The 16,807-nt window shown below is 35.8% G+C and overlaps 1 protein-coding gene across 1 annotated transcript; it reads left to right on the top strand.

Moving 5' to 3' along the window:
• The first annotated feature begins 10,653 nt into the window (after positions 1–10,653).
• LOC145684661 (uncharacterized) lies at positions 10,654–16,119 on the top strand. Its single transcript, XM_081757049.1, has 3 exons — positions 10,654–10,678; positions 12,716–13,045; positions 15,282–16,119. The coding sequence occupies exons 2-3, from the start codon at positions 12,733–12,735 to the stop codon at positions 15,407–15,409; spliced, it is 441 nt and encodes a 146-aa protein (XP_081613175.1). The 5' UTR covers positions 10,654–10,678; positions 12,716–12,732; the 3' UTR covers positions 15,410–16,119.
• The last annotated feature ends 688 nt before the right edge of the window (positions 16,120–16,807 follow it).

Raw genomic sequence — 16,807 nt, forward strand, 5'->3', positions numbered from 1 at the left:
GTACGATTTTATTCAAATCGTTACAACCACGAACACAACATGTGCATCATCAGATCCAAGAATAAAGTTGGCATAATCAAACCACACCGTTTGGGGTTGTGGCGTATTTGCAATTTTATTTCGGGGGAGACTTTGCGAACTTTAGTCCTGGAAATGTAAAACTCTGCAAGATATTAAAATAAAATAAAACCTCGGGGGTCTTGAGCCCGGAAGCCCCAGTAAATACGCCACTGCTTAGAGGTATCGTATAGTGTATTACTTTACTGCTTTACATATCAATTTTTTTTGAGTGGATACCAAGGAAGAAGGATTGCCTTCCCCAAAATCCTGATGCAAGAAACAAATAAACAACAACAACAACAACAACAACAACAACAAAAACGTACTTACCCTCCCGCGTCCACCGTTGTACACTTCACATGAAATATATATCAACCGAAAGTTTCATCCTTCAAATACACATTGACACCAAATTTATCTTCCTAGCTTAACTAGTGGGTGAACAATTGAGGTTTAAGTTGAGTCACATTAAGGGGTGACCAGAATTTGACTATTTCACAGCATCATACGGCTCTATGTGTGTAAATCTGTAACGATGCATTTCTTGAGATATAGTCATATAAACTTTTTTGCTTGTTTGCATATGGGATCCACCCCTGAAATTTTGTCGTACCTTTTGTTACACCCTACACACACACAAACACACGCATATATATATATATATATATATATATATATATATATATATATATATATATATATATATATAATGTGTGGGGGGTGCGTATGTGTGTGATAAATGCTTATTTTTGCATAGTACCTTGCTCAAGCCAGGATTTAAATCGTAAAATCGAAAAAAGATTCGATAATAAACTAGTATTGTTTTATTTTAAACTTTAAAGACGAGAATTGAAATAGAACAACAAATATAGATTAGATAATAATGCGATGCTTTATAATTTCTGTATACATTACAAATTGAGGAGAAAGATTGTATTTGAGATGACCAAAGGTAGAATAAAACATTAGTGCTTCATCTACTCTTTACACATTTAACAAATAATTGTAACATGTACACCACGTGATTTAATTTGTTTTTTATGATGTGATATTTGTTTCAATTATTATTGAAATTATAAGTGACAGTAATGAAAAACAAACAATGAAACAAATTTTCTTTCACTTTTATTATTCTATAATATTCTATAATATATATAAGCCTTTGCTTTTTCATTTCAATTGCTGATTGCAGAAGATCCTGAATCACAATAATATTATGTTAAACTTTAAATTATAAACTTCCTCACTACTCGAACGGTAGACGCAACTGTGTGTAGAAAGGCATGTATTTATGATGTTACACATGTGAAAACGTTACGTCGTGACATTTTTTATAGTTGTTTTCATTATGCTATGTGATTCATTTAAATCTCGTATAGGCAATTAAAAAAAAAACGTAACTCGGACAAATAGCAGTGGTGCTAATATTCCCAGTGAACAACTAATACAATCAATTTATATCCCCTCCCAATTCTGTTATCACTAAATGATACCTCAAACCAAATAATTATGCTTTGTAAATAGGAAATAATTCTGTGTGCAACATTTCTGAATTGTGACTCTCGCACTTTCATTTCTTGTAATAGAGTAATTCGAGAACGTGAAAGAATTTGATAATTTAAAATATTTAAATTTATCTTTGCTTATTTCGTATAATCACACCAAGAGACTCTAAGTTTCGCTACCATATTATTGTGTGTGTAAGCCCAGTTATGCAATTCAATCAATAATTAGCTTTATGATCAGTATTGACTTAGTGCTAACTTGTTGACTAGTAAATTATACCATTTTGTGTTTACAAATTATCAGTTCTTTTGAATCATACTGATAACAACAACTAGAATCAATTTTTGCAGGATGCTAATCTTGATATTTCCGTGATATACTTTAGCAAGTGTGATAGGCCTAGAATGAAAGATCCCATTTGATTCAAAATTCCTCGTCAATCATATATATATATCGGGTGGTTCAGTAATGCTGGACAGCCCTGAATAAATACGAAACGAGAAATAATAGCAAGAATGTGGTGGATCTAGATTATTGTGGAAGGAGACGTCTTTGGAGATACCACACAATGTTTCCAGCTCAACAGTGTTGCCAGCACAGTACAAAGAATTATTATTATTTTTTTTTAGCGGAACATTTAGGAGTTAAAGCCATCAAAAGAGTTAGTACAGAATGTAAATACCAACAAGCGAAACCGCACCTGTCAGAGGTGCCAAATAAGGAAGTTATAGAGCTTCATAGATCAAGAAATTGAAGTGTCTGTAGAGCAAAACTAGCAAAGAGGTAAGAAAAATAATACTACGGAATGAAAAGGAGTAGCCGAAAGAGCAAACCAGAGAACGCTCAGCATCCAGTGAGTATCAGGGTTGCCATAGCAAAGGGGGAAAAATTGAAAATGTTGCAGTTGCCATAAGAGGAAAAGTGCCCATATGTCGTAATGTTGGAAACACCATAGAAAGTCTATGTAAGGTCAAGAATCCTAATACCGTTTGTTCGAAAGCGATATCTCTAACCGGTCCCGAGATACAAAAAAGGTGTGCAAGGTTTCCAACACTGCATAATAATTCCCTCGCCCTCCAAACTACAGGAACGAGTAATTAAAATGACACGTCCAAAAAAATGTAAGAACTAAACGGGTCTAATCGTCAAATAGAAGGTAATGATACCTTCATGTTTACTAGAACATATGATGAAGTGTGGGATTTTCCCCGTAACTCGCATGGGACACGGAGACATTGTTGTGACAGATCGTCCGTGACAATATACATATTATGATACACAAACCAGATCAGCTGTTCTTGTGATGTAGTGGTTAACGATTCGGACTATGACGTAGGTCGTTGGTTCGATCCCATCCAGGGCTACTGTGTATGTTCTTTCGACAAGTACTGTAATTACTGTTACATAGAGGCGATTTACTATGAAACGTTTTAGATACGTTCCTTGGCTTTGCGTTAGGATGTAGTCAGTTTCACACATAGAAATTCCAAAGTAGGCCTATACAAAGAATATAATTACATAGTTGTAGCAGTGAACCATTGTTTTTTTAATAATAATAATAATAATAATAATAATAATAATAATAATAATAATAAGAAGAAGAAGAAGAAGAAGAAGAAGAAGAAAGTTTTACTGAATGCTGAATTGGCCAGTTATAACAATCATCAATAATGTTGTTTCGAAACGCTCGTAGCATGCTTGTTGATGGTTCAAAAACATGAAGTCTGACAAGCTGAAAAGCAAGTGCTGCCAACCTTGCCAAACTGTCATACTGTCTGGGACAGTGTTGCCACAGTCCTAGCCCTGGAGTGGGCTGAAAAATAGTACTAAATTGAAACAAAAAGGGCTGAATTCATTACTCTATACCAGTTGTAATATATGCAGAGCCGTAGCTACGGGCGGAGGGAGTGAGCGGGACGGGAAGGGGGCGGTGAACGAGCAAGAAGAAAGAAAAGCTGTCGGAAAAAGTAAACGACGCGACGCACCGTCAAAGAATTGGCGCAATATTAAATCAATATTGTTGTCAATTTACAAAGAAATACATTTGTTAAAAATTTATTTGCTTGCTCCACTCGCAACTCAAAGTTTTCAGTAACAGTCACAAGAAGTTTTTACTTACTACTTAAAGAAAGTTATTATATACGATTTGATAATGACTATGTGATACACAATGTGTTGAGTAATGACATAGTATGCGCAGAAGCGGTTTCAAAATCGGAGACAATCAAAGTCTGAAATACGTGTTCAGCGTTGTGATGGTGATAGTTTGCTTAGTTAATTATGCTTTTCTACCCAATCGAACTAGACACACGCAAGCTGCTGTTTGCGCTGGAATATTAAAAATGAAGGTAAACAATCGGAATAATAGCATATTCGAAATCTTAGAGTAGGGGCTAAAAGGATCAAGCTTAACCCAACGAATTTCGCCTTTTTCAAAGACTAATTACTACCAGTGATTTTTTAATTCCATTGACATGAAATGCTTCCAATTTAAAGGAATTTATTGGGATCATTTCTCCATGAACTAGTTGTATCGCCAGGATATGTTTTCTATGCATACGTATCAGTTGTTTCCTGTTTTATCTATATACATACAGACATAACATAGACCTTCTGAACTTCCGTTATATATATCACGAAATATCTTTTACCGTAAAAGAACTAACTAACTCTATGCCGCGTTCATAAAACCTCTTCAAACACTTTGGTGCTTATCCAACTGAATCCAGTTTCCACTTTGTATCCCTATTTCTGCTAGATTCATCTTAATATTGTCCTCCCATCAGCGTCTAGCTCTTCCTAGTGGGCGTTTTCCGATTGGATTTCCAGACAAAATTTTGAAAGCGTTCCTGCTTTCTTTCATTCTCGCTACTTGACCTGCGAACCTCAGCCTCCTACATTTGATAGCTCTAACAATGTTTGGGTAAAGGGTGTAAATTATGCAGTTCCTTGTTATGAACTCTCCACCATTCCTGATTGCCGTTCCGCTCGGGTCCGAATATTCGTCTCAGAAATTTATTCTCAAATGCTTTCAGTTTGCGTTCTTCCCTTAAAATAAGCGACTATGTTTCGCAACAATACAGAACAATAGGCATGATTATCGTTCTATATATTTTGAGCTTCAAATTCCTCGATAGAATTCGTGGCAACAAAAAATTTTGAACTGAATAATAACGAATCTTGCTTTCAACCGACATTTAATTTCTTCCTGCATATGATTTTGGTCTGCTAATACTGATCCTAGGTACTTGAAGGTATCCACTTTATCACAAATGTTATTTGATGCTTTAACGCGGTCGTAATTTGCAGTATTACAATCTCAGTGATCTTCCATGTATTTAGTTTCTGTCTATTGTTCTTCTATCATCTATTAGATTTACATCATCAGCATACACCATAACCTGGTGAATACTATTCAGCTCTGGGCCCTGGTTGTTACCTTTGAATTTCCTTATAGCGTACTCCAGAACAAAGTTGAATACTCATGTCGATAACGCATCTTTTTCAGGGCATTCTCGACCAGGAAGCTCGTGGACAAGAATTTTTCTACTCGGACGTTACTTTGGGATTCGATTAAATACATCTTAATCTAACTAGCTTTTCGGTATTCCACGTTCTGCAAGGATGTTGTATATTTATCTCCTAAGCGAGTTGTAAGCCTTTCAGGGTATTGTATTCCCATTTCTTTCCGAGTATTTTTCGAATGGTAAATATCTGATCCATAGTTGATTGATTTTGTCTAAATCTACACTGATAATCTCCAGTAATTTCATCCGGGTATGGTATCAATCTTGCTAATAATATGTTTGAGAGAATTTTATAGGATGTTGGCACAAGACAAATGCCTCGATAATTATTACACTCCACTTTGTCAATTTCTTGTGGAATGGAACAATGATTCATTCTTTCCACTCTTGTGGCAATTCTTCCTTCTTCCAGATAAGGAGAAGGAGATTGTGTATCTTGTTCCACAATTATCCCCTCTAGCTAAAATTAACTCAGTCGGAATTTCGTCTACACCCAGAGTTCTGTATTTATGCAATTTCTACTTCTGTTCGGCTAGGTTCTGAAATTTATAGTTCTGCTGTGCATTTCCCTTTCCCCACGAAGATTAATTTTGGTTGCGTGTTAAGCAAATCGTCAAATATATGAGGACCGTTTTTTCAAAACTCGATAGAGCAAATTTTGGGAAACGGATATATATATATATATATATATATGGGATAGGTATGCTATTTATGCTATCAATCGAGCTGTGAAGTCAGAACTGGCAAACCTCGAAATGCTCCATGTTTATAGAATACTAAATCATGAGCTTTTTGTCAGAACTCCATAGAGATTATGTACAATAGTAACAAAAAATCAATGCATGTAAAATAAAGATGTTTTGTGCTCTATCGAGTTTTGAAAAAACGTTCCTCACATATTTCCATCTAATCTAGATGCTACCTATATCAGTAAGAATTGTTCAGTCGTCTGTCTTTAATATATACGCGTTAGGTTGATACCCTTCCTTAAATTTGTTGATGCCTTTGAACATGTCTTGATTCTTTTTTACTTCATTAATTCATGCTTTACTTCATCTTCAAGTTAATTAATTTCAGCTTTCAAGAAATTGCGTTTCTCTCTTCTAAACATTTTGCAAGTTTCACGTTTGATATAAACGAAATTTAGTGTAGTTATGTCGTTAAGATTTTGTAGCCAACGCAGTTTCACCTATTTTCCCTTCTGTCGGTGCATTTGGTGCAGTTTGGTGCATTCCGGGTCGAACCATGATTTGTTCCTACATATTTCTGCGTGCCCACTGAAATTTTAATGCTATCCGTAATTTGAATCCAAGTATACTCAACATTAGTGCTCCTAAGACCTAAGAACGGGAATCTATGACACTTCAATCTGGTATTCCCCTCTCGCCTGGTTCTTCTTTAAGCTAACCCTCTTCTTTCTCAGATGTTGAATATTCTCTTTATTCAACGATAATCTCTCTCTCTCTCTCTCTTACTATTGTTGCTACCAGATAGTGATCAGTGTCACAGTCTTGTCCTCTGAACGAGCACACATCTACCCTAATAGCATCCGATATCCATGGGATGTTCTGAACTAGTCCCATTGATGTCACTATGTCGTACGGGATATTGGGACGTACTCAGGATAGCCTGAGGATATCCTATCGGGATAATCCCGGTTTTGTCACTAGAGCGATATCCTGTGGATATCCTGGCAGGATAATCCCGACTTTGTCAGTAGAGCGATATCCTGTGGATATCCTGGCAGGATAATCCCGCGGTTGTTGATATTATTATTATTATTATTATTATTATTATTATTATTATTATTATTATTATTATTATAAAATACTTCTTCAAAGAGTAAATATAGTAATTATATAATACTTTTCTATTATAGTATTATTATTATTTATTAAATAATAATATAATAATAGAAAAGTATTATATAATTAGTATATTAGTCCATCGTATTGTATAATTCTGCAATAACGAAGTAATAATGTTCAGATAATTAATAATGATAATAAAGTTCAATCAGTACATAATAATTTCATACTATGTTTGAAGAAACTTCCAGCGCGGCGCGATCGTTCACTGTTTCTGCTGAGGACCGCGAAATGTTATGCAGTTGTTTCCATGATGCACTGCGCAAGGTGGGCCGTGATGGAAGTAAGTAGACTCAATGTTGTAAAGGTGATGGTTGCTTTAGCTGAAGAATATAGGGTAAGTAATTTTAGTATATTCAATACATACTTGTTGCAAATAGATTAATACACATCAAGTGTAAATGTGCAATAATTTCACTGCTTGTGAACTAGATAGTCGCAGCGTGTATTTTTGGCAGTTACGAGAAACAACAGAAGTTGCTGATTCAAATGAGCGAAGCAAAATTGAGGTATTTAATGTGATAATTTATGCAACATAGCTCGACTGAAGTCTAGATAATATAACTGGCAGTGCTTTTTAAAGATTTATGCAGTTCAATCCTCTCAAAAGTATCGAATATGTCACAGTGAAAAAAAATGTAGTTTTTGATATCATAAATTGTGATTTCTGACTATAGGTTAGTTAAAGTTAGGTTTGTTTACTGTAGCGATAAAAAAATGTTACTTCTAATGCGATAAATGGGATGTAGACCCTTTTGTGTACTACTTTAAAGAAAATACAGTGATATATGTTCCCACATGTAACAGTTCCAGTTCAATATGAACAGCAAGGAGCGGGCTGTTGGAGAAGCAGTAAAAACACATTAATGCTGGTCAGTGAAAATTACTGGTTTAAAAATAGTACATTTTATTTGGCATTTATTCCGAAGTTGGGCGTCCGCTTTCGCCACGTTTTTTCGCTGTTATCTCTTTTGCACACTTTCTGCAATTTGTTATTAGGTTTATTAATCCGTGCTGTTCACAAACTTTTAAAAGATTTTGCTCGTTATCAACGTATTGCTTCACAAATGTTAAAACTGTTAGTTCATTGCCCTTGTACATTCGCCATGTTGATAACATAAATGCTCGTTTCTTTCCCACAATGCAACTGTTCGGTTATCTTGCGCCAAGTATTTCCCTCCGCTCGCCGTATAGTCCCATGTTTATAGCCGCTTATATATAACAAATAAACGGATTTTGCAAGACTTTCATATATTATCAAGCACACAAACGATCAAATTATCCATATCTTTCCTGTAAATTTAAAAAAAAATGCTGGAATGGACGCCCAACTTTGGAACTTAACCCTTTTATTTACGTGACAATTTTGTTCTCTGTAACAATTTGCCGACTGGCAAGATTTTAGAATGTGTAGACCACTGCACATGTGCAATCGTGCAATGGTAATAATGTTAGCATATTTTTACGCCCAAGGGCCAAAATGTTACTAAAATTATTTTTGAAACGCGGTATCGGCACTACTTTAGCAGATGGCTCTACCAAATTTATCGACATTTCTACTTTTTTGGGGAGGGGGGATTTTCGTGCTGTTAGACTATACTACGTTCTGTTTGCTTCTGCAATACGATTCGTTTGGTGGGTTAGGTTGGGTAGGTTAGATTAAGATTCTACTAATAATTACGGTCCTTGTACCGTTATGGGGATCCAAAACTAGCAGAAAAACAGTATGATGTACCGGAAGGAGGGGTTGGTGATGTAAGGTGAATTGGAAAAAAAGGAGGAACCCATGGAAAGATAGGTAATTGGCCAGAAGTCCACTATGATGAGAATTATCTTCTTTCGTTCCTAATGATGTCCAGAATGCTAAAAAGGGCGGTGCAGATGGTATATCTTTGAGTAAAAGAGTACATACACGGTCCCGGTAAAGTGTCCTTGCATTCAAAACACCCGGCTGTATACCCCACTTTCAGAATTTTAGACATCACCTGGGGCGAAATAAGGAAATAGCACACAAAGAGGGTGCTGAGTCGGATGTTTTGATTGCAAGGACACTTTGCCAAAACTGGGTGTACTCACACTGCACCCCCTTTTTAAGCATTGTGTACATCACTAGGAACGAAAGAACGATGATTTGCATCATCCGATACTGTATGAAAGAAGGAGTTCTTCTGGGCAATTAGCGAAGGATATTTGGTGAAATATCTGTCTCGATGTTCAGTGAAGCAGGAAAACACCGTCCGGTAAAAGTCCACTTTTGCCTCCTGTTATGATTGGCGTTAAGTATTCTGACGTATTTCTTAAGTACAGGGCCAAAATTAATAAATGTCATTCGTTGTGTCATAAGTATGATTATTTACTATTATTACTATTAGTAAAGCCATGTTAACCTAATCTATCAAGGGAAGTGGAAAAAATGTAAATTTCGCACGTAAAACACTGGACCCCGCAACGGCACATTGACCATAAATACTTATAAATCTCCTCTATTGACTTCACTGAAGATTACTTAAAACATATTTCATCTGGACACTGGACTATATTTGGTAGGGCTATCTGATAATGTGAACACGGAGAGTTATATTTAGTAACATTTTAGTCCGTGTACTTAAGAATATAAAATTAATATTGCATCAGTCACTAGCTTGCGCATTCTAAAATCCTGCTATTTGGCCCTTGTACTTAAAAATACTATAAAAACGTTAATAAAGGCTAGATATCTGCATCATCCCCCAAACAGCATAGCCTGTGGTGGAAATAAAGGTTGTTTTGGGGGTAATAGTATACATGAGAACCCCTGATCTGCGTTTCTTCTGTGTTTTATTACCACTTCTACATGAAATACCATAAATTTTTTACGTAGTGCAGTAGTAAGAAGTATCCATGTGCACAAGACATGCGATATGCGTTAAATCCCCCCCCCCCAAACACACACATAGTCATAGTTAAAATACAAGGGCACTACACATGCAGATATAAAGAATAGCTACGTTCTTTTTTTATTTTCGTCCGCTCCGCTCCGGTCCATTTTGAAAGAAAGGAAAAGGGGTAATTTAACGTCCCACGATTGTGCCAGCGATAGGGCTAAAGGGGACGATGAAGGAGAATGATGAAGAAAAAATGGTGAAATGAGAAAGTGGGAGGAAACGGGAGAAAACCCACGAGCACGGTGTTGGCCACCACAAGCTCACATTGGAATGCCTGGGATCAAACCTGGGAGCCCGAGCACTACCACTGAGCCACCGTGACCCCCCCGGTCCATTTCGAGGTCTGTTTTTACGTCAGTGTTTGAATTTCGTCCTTGAAATTAGAGCTGAAATGGTTTCAACTGATTCGTTAACAGTTTTCTGCGAGAAACAAACTGAACTGATAAACAAAAGTTGCTGATACGTTTAGCCTGTACAGTTATGGGGGGTAAAATTATATTTTTGCATGCTTAAACTCTTTATACATCTGTGTTATTCGTTTTTACCTGTTATAGAATTCCATACCGTCAGTGCAAAATGTCTGAAGAAAAGATTCCAGAGGCACAGTATTATGTTGTTGAATTCTCCGACGGGATACAACTAGTGCCGGCTAATTGGTTACTAGATGGGAAAAGAAAATGCTATTGGCCGAACTACAGCAGTTTTACAAAATACTATAAGGTAGTAGAGGAGAAATTAGAACCAAAGGAAGACTGGAGTATGCATAGGGTTTATGAAATTATTGGTCAATCATGTGAGTGTTTTAATATTTTCTTCACCACTTTCTTAATTATATAAAGACTTCGATTTTTTATATGGATTTTTTTAAATTTGAATTTATTGAAACTGAAAAGAAAAAGGAAAAGAAAAAAAATGTCAAACGTACAATTTTACAATAATATCTGTCACAAACAAAAAGTATGATACTAATTTTACAGTATTTCTGTAATATCCTCAAAATCGATAAAAAGTAACTTGAAAAATGGAAATGTAGTGCAATAGACAATATTATTGTGCATGTCATACCGTTACCATAACTCATCTTTCTCGTTTTGCTGTGTAATTAATAGATGCGGCATGGATTTGTGAGATACACCTATAAGCTGCAAAGGGACGGCTAGATGATTCGTAAAAAGCTAGGTGCTAGGTGATTCGTAAAAATGCAAAATAATATTGTCCAGCGCACTGGGTTCACACTGTTCAATTTCTTTATCTGTTTTGAAGATATTACAGAAAAACTGTAAAATTAGTATAGTTTAATTTTGGTGAATGGAAGATCCTTGGTAATCGTAATAAAAATGAGACTGTAAACTAAGTTGTGTTTGCAATAATTGAGCGTGCTTGGTGGGAGTAATAGTAAATTCCAAGATGATATATTTGCTGTCAAAAACCTACCACATGTGGATCAATTCCTCGCTATGACATTCTTGCATTTTTGCATTCTTACATTGAAAAACACTCATGTAATAACCTGTTAACAAAGTTTATCCATACAGATGTAATACTTTATTTTACTCACTTAGAGCGAACGCTCTGACCATGAGGCTATGGGGGAAACTACTAAAATTTTATTATAACATTTTATTTAGAAAAAATACGGCGCCTTATAATGAAGTAAGGTAACACCAACGTAAATTACAGAAAGTAGAGACAAAGAATATTTTACTTACGATTTGGTCTGTCCTAAGTGGCAGATAGTTTCTATTAACATTGTTTAAATCTATTTATTGCTTTAGTTATTCAACGGTATCAGTGATATACTGATCATTGGATATTTGTGACATCGTATACGAAACTTATTTTCTAAAAAAATCAAGAACGTAATACCGATTGGTTTAAGCTTTTGTTTGTCTCGCCTGGAGTTCATGATTTAAAGTATGATGCACTTCTGTTCAACGTCCAGGAATGTGGATATTTCAATTTTTGGTTGTTTGAATGTTACGGTTTTCATTCACAGTGCCTCAGGGTTCTTTGAATTTTCATAATAATGAGGCGTTGAATGTTACCAAACGTAATTTTTTTAAAAATAATCATAGCGATGGTTACATAGTGGTCATTAAAAAAAAAAAGGCTTCTGAGTGCTTGTTGAGCTGAAGCGGTAGTAGCTTCTACGATTGGCATCTACACTCGTTTTTGTGATGATTTGGCGCAAAAACTACTGAACCAATCAATATTTTTGCTACTATGAAACTTTATATAAAGATTTGCCAGAAATAAATGTCTCCTTTTCTGTATACACATATGTATAGAAAGTGCATGTTAAAAATGGATGAAAAAATGGATCTGAGGGAAACATGTACGAAACCAGAATTTTGACGATAACAGATTTCAGTTTCGTAAGCAAAATTCTTGTGGGCCGCAACAAAGTGCCCCTAGAGGCAAAAGTCGGGCGCAGTAGACCTAATGGGTAAAAAGTGCAACTGAAGGTAAAAATGGATAAAAATAAAAGGTGGGTTTTAATTCTGTAAAGGTGCTCCCTGCCTTCCCGTCGTTATGGCTCTGGGGTCAACTTGAAAGCATTAAATGGAAAAAAATTGAAACCTCTATAAGAAGCACTATTTTTCGATTCTATAGCAGAAATCAGTGAGTTGCTGGAGCGAAGTCCCAAGTGGTCTAAGTGACATTCTTGGAATAAAGCCCAACAGGTGAAAACACGTTGAGTCAGTTCAAAATGGTCTTGCATTCGCTTTTGTTCAACTCGAAGCAAATCTGACATTGTATATAATTTTACTGACGAACATGATTAGAAGCGATATTAGTACCCTCTAATTTGTTTCAATATTCATTTTAGATTCTTACGAGCGTGGGATGGAGAAATTAGAACTCGGGAGAGACCAGACCGAAGTTGATACAGGTAATGAAGAATCTTTTGAGATACAGAAAAAGAAACGTCGCATACGAGCTAGAAAACAGCAATCATCATCTTCGGACGAAGATATTGCCCTTAGTGAAGCGATTAAGCAAAGTGTTTCTACAATAAAGAAGACTTTGCCACCGGTACCGAATCTCTTTTCTAAAAAGGTCGTGACGAGCACCAATGTGGATGATCCTGGAATGGCAAAAACCCCTAAGCGGAGCCCAGTCACTTCAGATGAGAGTACTGCTGTCCAAGAACACGAAGGTTAGTTCCAGTAATATATAAAATTAGATCTTAAATTCAATTCATTTCTAAATTGCCATTTATAGTTTTTTAATACTTAATATGCTTTTACAGTAAAAATGTTTCTAACGCACGAAATATCAATAGTAACCTTTATTTTCAACCAGTTATCAACAATTCTATGACAAGGGTTCCTCCATACGGTACATTCCTTTTTATTTGTAGTGGGTGGGGTAACATACAGACAATTATTTAAATAGTCAAAATATTTTCTTCCTCAGGGTAATTCTAGGAATGTGAAATGATATTCTATGCTACTGCTGATGATGATGTGGTGTTGTGCCCGAAGACAGGTCTGACCCAAAGGTTTGTGGGTAAGGTGAATCCATATGGTGATTTCCCATTGCGTTCCATGGGATGTTGACGTCCTAAGGACAGGAACTACAGTTGAACGAGGGATCCGAACCTTTTGTTCCTAACCTGGAATTGAGCCCGGGACCCCTTGATTACAAGACGAGCTTATCCACTGGAGACATTTGTGCTATGCTATACTTTAGAAATGCTAATGCTACTAGACATTTATGCTTTACTTCAAATATAGATTTCTTTAAGGAAAACATATATTAGATTCCTTGTATTTCTAGAAAAGTAGTCAAAAAGTAGGAAAAATGGATACCGGTAGCCAATTTCCATTGTATAAAATTAAAATTAGCCAATTTTCCTTCTTCTGTTGAATAAAGTCGGAAAATCAAGTGGATTAAAATAATTAAGGAAACTAGCTGAACTAAACAACTTTTTTGATGTCAAAAAAATATTGTCACTGTTATTTACGCTTAAGAAGGCAACAAACAAATGTAAAGAAAACACTGAACAGTGACAAAGTAGTGCGGTTCAGTGTTTTCACTTCTTAGTCCACTTAGTTATTATGACTTTTTAAATCCGTGTGACTCTCGGACTTCATTCAACAGAAGGGAGGATTATTCCCGAAAGTTAATAATGTATCAATGTTTTATATCCATGCTTTATATGTCATATATCTATGTTTACGTGCACTTCATGGACAGCAGCAATATTCCTATTTCCAGAACTCCGTTTATGGGAGTAGGATACATACTTAACAATACCTTGAAAAAAAAAGGAAAAGTGCTCAATGGTATTGTTTCTTAAAAGTTTCATCTGATGACTACGTCCGTATCTCTTGGAAATAACCTGGATAACGAAAGTTAATGTTAAAAAGGAAGTTCAAAAATTTCAAATATTACAAGATCGACGATTGTGTTAAATTCTCATTCTTATTGTAGACAATTATTAGATTTGTACTAAGTACAAAGATGTTCAGGAAAAAGGGTCACAAAGTTTCAGGGCAGAAAGATTGCATCAAAAGAAGGAAAAAGCCGTACTAAACATGTCTTTTGCGCTTCGTTTCGGAGTATGAGCTGCCGACAATGTGGGAAATCGAATTTCATAAACTATTCAACGTACAGAGTGGGGCCGCGGTGGCTCAGTGGTAGATCGTTCACCTCTGGTGCTTGGGGTCCCGGGTTCGATCCCAGCCCCCTCCAAGTGAACTTTGTGGTGGACAAACACCGTGTCGTGGGCTTTCCCGGGGTTCTCCCGTTTCCTCCCACATTCTTCATTCCGTACAGAGTGCGGTTTAAGCTTTCGCACTCACTCATACCTGCTCGATTTGGAAATATATATATTCCAAAACTCTAATGCGTGCGTAAGGAACTCCTTAAAAAAATTCTGTATCGCCTTTCGGAGTAATCCCGTCCGAACGCATTGTACAGTCGGCAGCAAAAAACCTGAGCATGTAAGTTTATTGTGAAACTATACCTAACAGCGCAGGGAATCAACATAACGTCTAAGTGGAACGAATCACGCCAGGAGAAACCTCGGCGTCCTCCCCTGCACACTTATTTGGAGCAAAAGACTTTGTCGTTTCACAATAAACTTACATGCTCATGTTGCAGGTTTTTTGCTGCGGACTGTACAGATTTGAAACACGCATTTTCTAACTAATGTAAGTATGACTTCAAGTGTACGCTTTACACAACACTAATTAGTACCATAACGTTAAATAGTTTCTGAAGTTCAGTTTCCCACGTTTTCGGCAGCTTTTATCTCCGAAACGACGCGTTTCTTTACTAAAAGAACTTTTCTTTTGATCTACCCTGAAAGTTTGTGACCCTTTTTTCTGAACATGTTTTATATTGTACATAATCATTTACTTAATAGTTTGTTTTTATTGTTGCAGGCACTGTGCGGTATCACAAGCATTGCAAGGCATCAACAGATGCAGAGATATCAGATATAATAAAAAAGTGGCTTCGTCATGCTAAAGAGCGGGCTCTCAGGCAGAAGAACAACACTAACAATGATTAGTTATGCAAGAAAAAGTGTAAAATAAAACTAAGAACGCATTGTTTTGATGTTCTGTCATGCAGAGTTAACGATCTGTGAAATCTGCAGTTAACGGTGATTTTTTTTTTTTGTAGGAACAAAAGACAACAGTTTTTCAAGAAATGTGTTTGAGTGATAATAATACCCAAGTTATTTATTCTAAATTAAAGTCGGTCGTCTTCTCCTTCTTACAACTTAGTCACAAACAGATTATGTTGAATATTTTTTTTTAACATTCGTCGCTCAGGGCAAAGACATTGGTATAACCTTTTATGAGGTTACATATCCTCTTTTTTATTTTTAATGGAAGTGTAGGATTTACATGGATTAAACTTGAATTACTAGACTTTTTATGAGATTCAGTGCGTAGTGGTACTGTATGTAACTGCTTTTTTGTAAGTTTTGAAATTCACTCAGAATTTTGCATTTTTTTCAACAACTTTGGTAATCGAGGTGTTGAATTGAAAAGGTTGAGAACCAGTCTCTTGGATTCATGTTGCATTTATTTTTATACTAAAGAAACCTTTTGTGATGTATGTCATATTTTGTGTTTGTGTCATTATTTGCATATGTAAATAATACTATGTGGAAGCAATGATTGTACTCAGTAATTTAGCTAAGTTTTAGCATTTATTGAAATAAAGAAAGAAAATCTACTGTACTTGGTTTTTAGCCTCAATGTAAATTATGAAATTGAAAACAAAATTTCAATCAATTTTTCAATTAATAAGAATTACATACTGTACAATATATATATATAATCTTCTGATAGTTGATTGTTCCGTTTCTCTTCATTAATTATCTGTAACTTTGTTGCGCAGCTGATAGGATTCGGTGCCGGTGACTGAGTTCGCAAACTAAAATCCTGTCGACACTAAACTAAAATTTAAAAAACCGTTCACTATTCTCGCTCAGCCATGGAAATGCATTGGGCGTATGGTTGCAGATCTGCTTTCGTGGTTTATCACGACATATATTTTGAACCCGCAACTATTTTTTTATTTTTTATCTTTTGGTATATTATATAATAACACCACATTTCCACGAAGCTGGTATGGTTAAGTCAGTTTTCTTAGAAACTTTTTTTCTCTGTTCTGAATTAGTACGTCCACTAGAATGCTACGTCGAAATTAATTACATAAGCATTACAGAAATTTCATTGTTTGCACCCTTTGTCTTTTCTTTTATTACTAAATAAAGATGTAATTAAAATTTCCATTATGGTGCGGGAAATGTCCTGCTTCCGAGTGACGGACTTCATATTAGGAGTCATAGTTGGATGGACATTCAACTAGCACTCTTGACAATGGAAATTCCGTCTCTCGGAAGCAGGGTATTCAAGCATCATAAAGGACGTTTATATCTTCGTTTAGTAATATA

Source organism: Thermobia domestica, chromosome 5, assembly GCF_964235325.1.
Source record: "Thermobia domestica chromosome 5, izTheDome1.hap1.1, whole genome shotgun sequence".
Lineage (NCBI taxonomy): Eukaryota > Metazoa > Arthropoda > Insecta > Zygentoma > Lepismatidae > Thermobia > Thermobia domestica.